At 38.9% G+C, this 12,425-nt stretch overlaps 1 protein-coding gene across 13 annotated transcripts in view; it reads left to right on the forward strand.

Annotated features, from left to right (window-relative positions):
- EPS8 (epidermal growth factor receptor pathway substrate 8) overlaps positions 1-12,425 on the forward strand; it is a 140,873-nt gene that overhangs the window by 92,650 nt on the left and 35,798 nt on the right. For all 13 annotated transcript variants that reach the window (XM_040594601.1, XM_040594600.1, XM_040594603.1 and 10 more), the window contains 6 exons: positions 1,592-1,659; positions 3,596-3,757; positions 3,964-4,113; positions 6,393-6,475; positions 8,508-8,644; positions 12,096-12,169. In XM_040594601.1, the coding sequence (XP_040450535.1) occupies positions 1,592-1,659; positions 3,596-3,757; positions 3,964-4,113; positions 6,393-6,475; positions 8,508-8,644; positions 12,096-12,169 (674 nt within the window). The remainder of the gene's footprint in view (positions 1-1,591; positions 1,660-3,595; positions 3,758-3,963; positions 4,114-6,392; positions 6,476-8,507; positions 8,645-12,095; positions 12,170-12,425) is intronic.

Genomic DNA, 12,425 nt, shown 5'->3' on the forward strand with positions numbered 1-12,425 from the left:
TCCCCTGCCCTGGGATTTCAGAATAGTGGATAATGAAAGTAAGACATCTATTTTGAAATATGCATGCACCTAGTTAAGAATTCTTATAATTCATGGTGTTCTTGAATTTGTCTGATTGTGCTGCACACTTCTCTTGCTAAAGCAAGCTGAGTAGCTGCTGTACAGGAGCAGGATGGCTTTGTTGCATGAGTGACGTTTGTCATCATGGGAGGGGAGATTTGAGCCAGTGAGTTATTTCAGAAACTGTACTGCCTTTCATGAAAGTCACCGAGAACTGGAGAGATAATAGTGTGATTATAATAAAAGGTGACAAATACTTCTACAGGTGACATCTGAAAATGAGGGCACTGCTGTCTTTGTCAGCACCTGAAATCCCTGTATGAAGGAACCCTGGTCACAGAAGAGACCTTTACAGTGTGTCTTTTATGGTGTCCTCACCGGAGATCTCCATATGTGCTTGGTAGTAGTTAGCACCTTTTTATTTTGCAAAAAGTAACTTTCCTGTCAACAGAATCACACATGTTTACCACCAAGTATGATGAAATGGATGTATTTTGTATATACATCAGGTACTTTCCTTCCAAACAAAATCAAACTGCCTATTTTACTTAAGATCAGAAATCAGGTTATTTAATGAAATGGAGAGAAAAGACTTGCCTACTTGCGGAGTTTCCTTGGACCTCTCTTGGCCGTGTCACCTAGTGACTTTCTTCCTTAGACAAAGCTCCTGGTGTTCTGGATCAGGCACTTAAGGGGAGTATAGTGGAAAAAAAGAAGAACCTGCCAAATGTTGCATTCAATTTTTTTTCCACTGAAGTTGAAAAGTTTTCTTCAGTATTAATCTAAATTTGTTAATTTGTGATGTGGATGTGTGTCGTGTCTTCATCTTGCTTTTCCCCTTCCCTCCTCACCTGTTTTAATATTAACCTATTGTGCAGGGTAAAAGGCAAATTACAGTTCTGATTTTGCAGCGTTGTGTTTTGTTAGCTGAAAAATATTTCTGTTTAGAGATAGTTGGTGTGTCTGTCTGTCTTTTTTTTTTTTTTAAACTCCTTTCCATCCATATTTCTACATTAGTAATTCATCAAATTGAATAATTTAGGGAGAAATAAAGGCTGAGTCAGGTCTGTTTTGTGTGTGGCTTTGTTGTTTTGCAGATTTAACATGGGAATTTTATATATATCAAAAAATACTTTTGCTTTCAAAAGCATTCATACAAATACAGCGAGCCTGATGCTAGTTACCATATTGCTACCAAAGTGGCAAGCCTGTGATTTTAATAATCAGGCTTCCCAGTGAAGCTTTTTCAGTCAGAACACTGCTCCCTCCGGTGTCCTGACTCACTGTGATGAGATAAGTGGATTTGGTTTGCACTCACTGGTAACCGATCTGTTAATATCATTGACAGAAGTATGATTCTTTTGCTGGGCTGTGTGGGAGTGAAGATTTTTTGTGTCGAAATAGAGAAATTAACAGCAGCTCATCTTTTGTTTTGATATATACAACTAGTCTTAAGTGTCTCTGAGAAGTATTCAAAACAGCAGGATAAGAAGTTCAATGAATAATTATTCTTCCGTTTCCTCCCATCTAGAACAAAGGAAGAATTATGCACGAGACAGTGCCAGCAGCATATCTGAAACTTCACAGTATCATGTAGAGGTGAGATGAAGAGTGATATACCAATTATAACTTTCGGTTACATGCAGTTATTTTTGCCTACATGATTATTGAGGATACATAATGCTTGAAGGCATATACATCTTCCCAAACATCCTACCAGCCTGAGGTCACTTCAGAATAGATTACACTGAAATGTCTCAGATTCTATAGCTTTGCCATAATGAGCTGAAATTTTGATGTAGAAGAATGTAAGCAAAGTTGTGTGTAGTTTGGCAAACGGACAGGACTTCTCAATGGGATATCAGTTCAATGTGTTATGCTACCCTGTCTCTGAACCTGGCTTGTTGCAAGGATGAGGCAGAGCTGAAAAACCCTGTGCTGTTGGCGAAGCACACCGGGTGATATTTAAAATAAATACTTTGATCAGTTATAATCAGCAGAAGTGACAGAATATTCAGAAGGAGCTGAGCATTAACCCCTAAAAGCCCCGGTTAGTCTACTATGTAGTAATTAAACAAATATATTCTGTCTGCACAAATTCTTCCCCCAGTGTGAAGTGCAAAGTATGTTACTTCCTGTCTTAAGCTGCTTTGCAGAATTACTGCGTGCTGCTGTCATATTTTATCCAGGAGTGTTATATTTCAAATATTCAGCAAAGTAAGCCTGCGTGCCCATATGGAGCCTGTTAAGCACTTTTGGATGCAATGCTTCATTCTCTAGTCTTGCTTTGGCACAAACTTTCTTCCACTTATTTCTAACCACTGTCATGGGTTAAGTGAAGTCTTACAAATGCCATAGATTCTCAGCTCCTTTTTGCTGGGTTTTAAATTGGCTGTTAAATATAAGATCATATGCAGAGAAGTCTCAATTTCAAGGGCTTCTATCCTATGATCAGCTTGCAAATGAATATTGTGTTGCTTCTAATTGTCTGTCTGTTTTTCTTTGGTTTCTTCTTAACGGCTTTGGTACTGTACTGGCATAAAAATTAGTACTTGTATGTGGAGTCTAAGCATCCCTGTGAGCAGCCAGTAGAGAGTTTGTTTCACTTCTTTTATATACTTTGATTATATGCAGCTTATATCTACTTCTCGTCTGTCATTACTAAGTGGTGTTATCCTGTAAGAGAAGAAAGCACACTTAATTATCTTTTTTCTTCATTTTTAAAAGTTATTTAGAAGATAGATATGCAGGCATATATTAAAATTGGTTCTTCACTAAGCATGTGAAGCTGGTTTTATGCCTGGACAAAATGAAATAATTCTATGGATTTCCTTGCATGGTTGGCATGTTGAAGGAGAAATTGTCAGAACCATGACAGGAAAGCCAGTTGACGTGGTATCTGTGAGGTAGTATTTAATTTCTAGACCATTAATTGAATCTGGAGAATATTCCAAGTTGATGGGGAGCAGAAGTAGTTAGTATACTACATTTTTACTGTGAGCCACATAAAAGAAGCGACTAGCCTGTCCATAAGGTATCCCAGTCAGATGCAAGCCCATTATGGCTGCCACCAGCATGCTAGCTGGCAGCTCTGGAAGAGATGAGGACACTCCAGGTCAGGGTGGTGGTACATTGGCAGGGTGTTTCTGCGATGCTTCTGCTTACACTTTCTGGATGCAGCTTGCCAAGAGAGACAGGTTTTCACTCCTCAAGAAAGCTAATTAAATACTCAAGGGTTAATTCTAGCTTTGATACCTGAAAGATGTCAGAGTGTGCCTTCAAGGCTAACCATTTACTGTAGTGAGGAAATGACAGAGAATGACAAACAGTGAGTTACAAAAATCAGTTCATTTGAAATGACATTATGGACTAAACAACATCTCTTGTGGCTTGTTGGTAGGATCTGTCATATACAAAGGCACTTTTATTCACAAATAATTTGTATTGCTATTTCCTGGCAATTTGAATATTGACACTGCCAAGCAATGGGGAAAATTGCAATTTTTTATTTTTAAATGTACATCCCATTCACTAGCACTTGACCACATTTGTTCTGGACCGAAAAGAGGCAATGATTACAGTAGATGATGGAATAAGGAAGCTGAAATTGCTGGATGCCAAAGGCAAAGTCTGGACTCAAGACATGATTCTTCAAGTGGATGACAAAGCTGTCAGTTTGGTGGACTTGGAATCAAAGGTAAGATCTGTGAGTGGCAGTCTCATTTTCAGAGAGAGAGAGAAAAAGGGAACAAGCAGAAAAATGATGTGTGTGAGATTCAGTATTTTAATTAGCTTATTATCACTTTTCCTTTTTAACTCATGCAGCTTTGCAGCTTTTCTAAGATCAGGACACTGTATGATAAGGTGGTGTTTTGTGTTTGTTTTTATTTTCTCTTCTGGCAGAATGAACTGGAGAATTTTCCTTTAAGCACAATTCAGCATTGCCAAGCTGTGATGAATGCATGCAATTACAATTCGATTCTTGCATTAATATGTAAAGAACCGACCCAAGCCAAGCCCGATTTGCATCTTTTCCAGTGTGATGAGATTAAGGTAAGATAGTAATGGAGATCTGCTATGACTTCTTTGAATAGGGGAATTTTATGAATTGGCAAATACAGTGGATAAAATCAAATGAGCTGATTCATAGAAAATAATTCTGTTCTTTTATTCTTATAAATATTCTTTAAGTTTAATGCACTTATGATGTTGACACTACTTATAATATGTTAGTAAATGTAGAGTAGTATGTCTTGCAAGAGAGTAGTCCAGTGTGTAAGCTGAATCCTTCAATGCATGTTCAGATATGTCGTTACTGTAAATACTGATTCTTGGGCTCTGTAGCTGTTCATTTAGTCTTGCAATTGTGTAAAGCTCTAGAATATGGTTTGCATTCACACTTCTGAAGAAAATGGTGTAAAGCAGTTTGAATAATCTCAAATTTATTTTATACTCCGCAGATAACTCATCCAAGCTCTGAGTCTTACCTAGTCTTTCCCCTTTTTTCTGTTCTTTCTGTCACTGAACAATTAAACCTTGTCTATATTCTCACCTCTCTGCACCTCTGCTCTGCTGGAGAGATAATGAAAAGGAAAATACTATTTGCAGGAGGGACAAAACAAGGAAAGAAATTTTTTATCTATCATTAAAATATGTCCTTCAAGTATAAATAATTTTTTAATGTATCCTGCAACACTTCTTTATTTCCAGGGTTTCAAATTTTAATTTCTGTTACTCTATGTAATTGGTATTGCTTTAACTCTAATTGATATTTTCACGGGGATTTTTAAATTCCTTTGTAGTGGTTTACATCATTGTCTTAAAACAACAGATTGCTAATCACACTATGCAACCATTTTGAAATTAATATAGTGAGTGGTGTGAAGATGACTGGCTAGTTGTGTAATTCGTTGCACAGAGTTTGCTGTTGCAGTGGAAATGGGGATCCTGAGAGTAGTTCAGGTGGCATTATGTTAAATAATGCAGGGATCTTTTTTGAGGTCTAGTTGGACCCAGCTCTCCAAAGTGTAGAGGTGGTCTCTGTACTTCAGAGTTTCATCTTTTAAAGTTGTTCCTCTTTGTACAAATATACAGAGCATAACTTGGAAGTCCAGGATCCTCCTTTTCTTCAGAGTTATTGTTTGAGTCTGTGACCATACCCTAGGTTTTGTTCCTTACCCATAGTTAGCTCTTGTCTTTTTCCTGCTTTTAAGTTACTATGAACCTCAGGAGCCTCTGCAATAAAAAGTTTAGTCAAAATCAATAATACTTGGGGCAGTCAATGGTTTTAAAAAATTGTTAAATAATAAATATCAAGAGTATGATTAATAGAGTTCTTATGGGTGTAAGTTTCTCAAATCCCCTTAAGTTTTTCTATTAATCTTTTAACCTTCATGTATCCCTTGTCCATATTCTGTAGTGCAATTCATTATAGCCTGGGAAGTCCCTTAAATCCCCTTGGATCCTAAATTCAACAGTCTTCTGGTCCCATCAGAAGATACATGCTCATCCCAAAAACTTACATACCTCTCCATGGTAAGGGTACCAAGAAAGACGTGGACCATTTAGAGTGAGCCAGACACTGACAGATTTGATCTTTGACAACTTGTGTAGGAAATTAATTTGTCAGCTGAAGACATGTAACAGAGCATTCTAAATCCTATGAGAATCCGTGACCTATTTAACGCAAGATCAATTAAAATAATGCCTTAGACCTGCATCAAAATTTCACTTGTGGGCCACTGGTGGAAGCAGGCTGCAGTTATGGAGAGGCAGGAACATACAGATTAGGAAATGTTCTGAAAAATTAATCTTCTGTTATATCAAAGAGAAATTGGAGGCTATTGTTATATCTTAAAGGAAACTGTATCACTAAGTTACTCTCCTAATGCTTTATGCTGCTACCGTCTGTAGTAGTTTTGCTGCTACTATCTATAGTAGATTTTTTTTTTTAATACTGTGTCTTTTCCCTAACATACTTGAGAGAAAAAAATTATGTACGCAGAGGGAAAAAATAGCTTATGTAGTAATGGTTGACTTGAGATAATTACAGCTGTTCAGACAAATTTGGTATCTAGATTACATGCTCATCTGATGATAATGCTGGAGTTTGGAACAGTGGCAAAAATACCAAGTCCCATACAATAGCATTGTGTGTTTTTTTTGTTCTGTTTGTCTAAAATAGTTTATCCCAGGACTTTTAAATAAATGGGATTTGATAGAGTATTCTGGAATCTTAAGATGTCCTAAAAAAAAGAGCATGTGGAGATGTTTATTTCATATACCTGGATAGTCTAGCTGATAACTGATGGATTCTGCTTTTGGCTCCTTAGGCTAGCTTTATTCATGAAGATATTGAAAGTGCAATCAGTGACAGCAAAAGTGGAAAACAAAAGAAGAGGCTTGAAACACTGAGGTAAAAACATAATTTCTTGGTAGTATATGGGATCATCAGATAGTGTTACAGCATTCAGAAGCTCAATTCAATTTGCTAGTTGACAATGTACTTCCAAAACCGAATGTTTTAACATTTAACATGCCTTGCTTTAACAATTATCTCATACTCTCTTGATTTATGGCATCACACTTACCTTTCCTAATCCTCGCTTAGTGATGGGAACAGCTGACATCAATACCGCTTGCCAGGGAATAGTGTTGCATGCCTCAATTCTACATATGAGTCAAGTAGTTCAGAATTTAAATTAAAAACATATATGCCCCATAAATTAAATAAGATTATGATAAAAGGTTTTGGGATCTAAAGATATTAAATAAAACAGCAACTGAAGATTCAATAATCTTCCTGCCTGCCTGCTTAACGATGCGGAAGACTTCTTGTTTCCCTGGTAGTGAAAGCTTCTCTGCCAGTTGGAAAATATGAGAGAAAAGTCAGTTGGGTTCAGAGAAGATCAATACAGAAATTAGAGGTAGCCAACAGAGGTGTAGAAACAAGGCCACAAATATTTTAGATACTGAATGGTAATGGTGATAGTTTGTTGAAAAATTAGTATGTAACTGCATCCTGATAGGATCTCTCGGTAACACTTAGTTTTGTGGTTCAGATAGAGAAGTCTCTGCTGGAGAAAAATCATTAACTTAAAATGTCACCATTATATGAATGAATTTATAGTAGTCTTAGCTACCTGTTAAATTCTGATGCACAGCTTTTCAAGTTTTCCTAGAGTAATGGATACTCCTATAAGAACAAAACAAAAACTGAATTATGTCTAACTTTATCTGCAGGTTTAAAAATAAGTTAGTAGACTTTACTGGCTGTGGGACTGTAACAAACAGGTATAAGCACAAAGAGGCAACCCAGAGGAACTCAAATGCATTGGATATGCTGAGAAACTAATGAGATTTAATTGGGAGAAGAATGTAGGTCAGTACATCTGCTGGGAAAAATAATCCAAGATATCAGTCTCTGAGAGCCGTGAGGCCAAGAGGCCATGAGCGCATGGCAGCTTAGTGCTGGTTACTAGCAGTTGTATCATGTACATGCTGGCATTGGATCATGGGGGAAGACCCTCCTGCCTGGCATTGCCTTCTTGAGTTGCTACAAGGTTATTGACACACAGAAGTGTGGGACATGTGGCGGTGAGTGCCCAGGAGACTGGAGGAAGGAAAAGTGAAGGAAACATCTTTTTGTTCAGTGTTCAAAGAACAAGTAACACTTTGCATTTGTGGTGGTGTTGCATGCTATCAATGAGATTCGATTATAAAGAGATGAATTTAAGGTGAAGATCTTGCATTTAAACAGGGGTGTGGGGTATGTTTATGACAGGAGGAGTTGAGATGTCCTTGTTGGTTGGTATCAAACTGCAGAATAACTTCAAACACATCTTTTCTTATGGTATTTAGAACTATGCTAAGAACTGGAAAACTGGAAAATTGCTGGTGGGAACATTGATACATTTGTATCAAGACAGGATGAACAGGGCACTGTTATAAAAAGGAGAATCAGCCAGTAAGTTTAATTGGGTTTGTTGATAGGGTTTTAAGAAACAGGTGGTTGACAACCTGTCAAATTTAGGGATAGATACTCAACTTGTGATGGTTGAAAGGTAACTTCTAAAGAAAACTTTCACATAAAGTGGAAGTCCAGCCAGTAAAATGTGTATGGTGGTAAAAGTGCCGCCTACTAAAACCCAAGCTACTGAATTTACCTGTGTAAACTGGCAGGCCTGTAGACATCAAGTTATGTGGCGCTGCTTGGGCATTTCCCATGTAGCCAGCTGAAGATTTGCTAACACCATCATGGAGTGGGTTTCCTACTGTGTTTAACATATTTACATATCATGGTCTTGAGTACTGCTTATTTGGGAAATCCACAGTATGTTCAACAGTAGAAGAGGTCCTTGTGACGCCTCCTTGACTTCTCTGATTAAGCACTAGAAAAGAGAACGTTTTCCCCTTCAAGTGTCACTTGTGGGCTTCTCTTCCTCTAGAATGATATCCAAAGCTGACAGCGCCATCCCACCACCACCACAGGCACCGGCCCCTGTGCCACCAGGGACCATCACCCAAGTGGATGTGAGAAGCCGTGTGGCAGCGTGGTCTGCATGGGCTGCTGAGCAGGGGGAGTGTGAGTATTTCTGGGAGCCCGCTGCCGCGCAGCATGGTGGCAAACAGTTGTTCTGGGCAGTGCATTTTTGTGATGCTTGGTAATAACAAAAGTAGACTAGTTTCATAAAAATGACGGTAATTGCATCCAGATACAGAAATGGTTGTACAAGGTCACCCCTCTGTCCTCGCTGAGAGCAGACAGGATCATTCTCCCAGCCTAGTCTGAAATGCCCCAAGCCACCGGTGCCTGATCTGGGGAATATGACCTGACTGTCATAATCTGACTTGTCATTTACTTGCACTTACCCATTTTCTGAATTTCTGTTCAGAGCTGCTTTTACTTGTGCTTAATTGAGTGGGGGTGTGGGCTACCAATTGTAACTTGGGCTTTTTTGTGAACATAGTAACATTCATAGTAACCAGTACTGCCCTAACTCTAGTAATTTAATGATGCTGTCCTCAGTAATAGGGAGAGCGTAGGCCAGATATTTCAGACAATTAAAAAATATAATCATGGATTAAAAAGTGACTAGAGATCAGCATTATTTATTTATTTTATATTTATCTTTATAATGGCCTGTATGACTAAACTACCTTCTATTTTTTTTAAAAAAAAAAAACTTTAACCAAGGAATGCTGTAGCATTTCTAATAGGTTTGGATATTTTTTTTTGTTTGGTGGTTTGTTTTTTTGGTTTTTTTTTTTTAAATCTAATGGAAAATTTTTTATTTTGATCAAATATCTTTGAAAAAATATTTTTTAGAAACAGTAAAGCTCCTTCTGTAAAACAGCCTATATTAAGGTTAGACAGAGGCCTTTTTTGGTTGGTTTGTTTAGTTGTTTTTTTAATAATAGACACTAAAATTTTAGTTTTAGAAGTCATTAACCATGGAGTCGTTATTGATTTTGGTTTATTAAACTGTTATCTATATCACTCAACAAAATATACAACTATGCAAAGAAAACAACTAAAAATGTTCAGAGAAATCTGTAATGTTAAGAACTATTTCGTCTTTTTACCTACAGTATTACATTTATCTTGAATAAAGGCTAGTTTGTTCTTCTGCTTGACTTTTTACTTCACGAAAGGTTCACTAGTTTGTTGAGTGTCTTGCCACACCACATGTGGATTGGAGTTGGAATCATAGAATGATTTGGTTTGGAAGAGACCTTAAAGATCATCTAGTTCCACCCCCCCTGCTATGGGCAGGGACACCTTCCACTAGACCAGGTTGCTCAGAGCCCCATCCAGCCTGGCCTTGAGCGCTTCCAGGGATGGGGCATCCACAGCTTCTCTGGGCAACCTGTTCCTGTGCCTCAGCACCTCCACAGTAAAGAATTTCTTCCTTGTATTTAATCTAAATCTACCCTCTTTCAACTTAAAGCTATTCCCCCTTGTCCTATCACTACATGCCCTTGTAAAAAATCCCTCTCTGGCTTTTTTGTAGGCCCCCTTTAGGCACTGGAAGGTGCTATAAGGTCTCCCCGGAGCCTTCTCTTCTCCAGGCTGAACAACCCCAACTCTCTCAGCCTGTCTTCATAGGAGAGGTGCTCCAGCCCCCTGATCATCTTTGTGGCTCTCCTCTGGACTTGTTCCAACAGGTCCATGTCCTCCTTATGCTGGGGGCTTCAAAGCTGAATGCAGTACTCCAGGTGGGGTCTCACAAAAGTGCAGTAGAGGGGAATGATCCCCTCCCTCAACCTGCTGGTCACACTTCTTTTGATGCAGCCCAGGGTGCAGCTGGCTTTCTGGGCTGCAGGTGCACATTGCCATCTCATGCTGAACTTCTCATTCACCAACACCCCCAAATCTTTCTCCTCGCGGCTGCTCTCAATCCTTTCTCCTCCCAGCCTGTGTTTGTACTTGGGGTTGCCCCAACACATGTGCAGGACCTTGTACTTGGTCTTGTTGAACTTCATGAGGTTCATGCAGACCCACCTCTCAAGCCTCTCAAAGTCCCTGTGGACGGCTTCCATTCCCTCCAGCATGTTGACCACACCACACAGCTTGGTGTTGCTGGCAAACTTGCTGAGGGCGTCTCGATCACACTGTCCATGTCACAGACAAAGGTGTTAAACAGCACCAATCCAAATACTGACCCCTGAGGAAAGCCACTTGTCATCTCCACTCGGACATCAAGCTGTTGACTGCAACATATGACCATCCAGCCAATTTCTCATCTGCCAAGTGGTCCATTTGTCAAATCCCTGTCCTCCAATTTAGCAACAAGGATGTTGTGTGGGACAATGTCAGATACTTTGTACAAGTCCAGGTAGATGATGTCAATTGTTCTTCCCCCATCCATCAACACTATAACCCTGTTGTACAAGGATACCAAATTTTTCAGCCATGATTTACCCTTAGTGAAGCTATGTTAGCTGTCACCAGTCACCTCTTTGTTTTCCATGTGCCTTAGCATAGTTTCCAGGAAGATCTGCTCCATGATCTTGCTGGGCACAGAGGTGAGACTGACTGGCCTGTGGTTCCCCGGGTCATCTTTTTTTTCCGTTTCTAAAAACGGGGGTTATGTTTCCCCTTTTCCAGTCAGTGGGATCTTCACTGGACTGACACGACTTCTCAGATACGATGGACAGTGGCATGACTCTTTCATTCACCAGTTCCCTCAGGACCCATGGGTGCATTCTGTCAGGTCCCATGGACCTGTGCACCTTCAAGTTCCTTAGATGGTCATGAAGCTGATTTTCTCCTACATCTTCTCCTAATCTTCTTTATACTCCCATTCCCCGCCTTTGTCTTCTGTAACTTGGGCAATGTGGCAGTCCCTGCAGTTTCTTTTATTCCACTCATGTGGATCTTTTCTGAAATGTTTTTACTAAAATTCCACCCGTTAACAAACGCAATGTTTGTTACTTAGTGTACTTAGTGTGACTTAAAAATGCAACATTTACTATTTCTCAAAATGTTAACCCTTGTTTTTGAATAAAAGTCACTGACTCTTCCATTGTTATTTGGAAGTACTAGTTCTGTCACATCATTACCTCCCATTTCTATGCTGCCAGACTTTGTATCCCTTTTTGCTAACTACCTTTTATATCAAAATTGTCTTCGAAGTCATGGCAACACTCTTTCTTGCTTCCTTTTGCTGGAGTAGCTTTCAGCATGTTTTGCAAAATGGAATGATTTCTCATTATGCTGTATTTATGATCTGCCACTTTCTGCTGTAATTTTTTGATTCAGACCCCAGTACCACATTTCTGTGGTTAATTTCATTTATGCAGCTAAGCTAAGGCAAGCACACACCTAAGCTTTTTTTGTGAGACTTGGCAGGCTCAGGAATTAGGTTGCAAGATAGTCAGATTGTGTGGAGTCCTTGCAAAGGGAATGGTACAAACAATTCTGTCCATCTTTTTCCTACACTAGTATCTTTTAAAGCATAAGCTGTATAGTAAGTGTTGGTTGCTAATTCTGTGTATATGGATGTCTTATTCCCTTCTTCCCTTTTCTACAGATGAAAAACATAGGCAATACCATGATCATGAAGAAACAGCAGAGATGATAGCAGCCAGGATTGACAGAGATGTTGTAAGTGAGAAGCTACAAGTGATACTGCTTAATGTCTCTGAAATTTAGGTAGACCTAAAAATAAATAGGTGGTAGCTCTGTTTCTTTTTCCTTAAAATAAAAAAAAAGGATAAATAAAAAAGAAAAAAAGGGACTGAATGTTGATGTTAAGTTTTATGCTTTGAAGAGGTAGAAATATAAACAGTAATTTTGTGTGGTAGACCAAATTCAACAAACTATGTAAGGATAAAAAATTCCATCCGTTTTGTGGGACTCA

The sequence above is a fragment of the Falco naumanni genome, chromosome 5, assembly GCF_017639655.2.
Source record: "Falco naumanni isolate bFalNau1 chromosome 5, bFalNau1.pat, whole genome shotgun sequence".
Taxonomy (NCBI): domain Eukaryota; kingdom Metazoa; phylum Chordata; class Aves; order Falconiformes; family Falconidae; genus Falco; species Falco naumanni.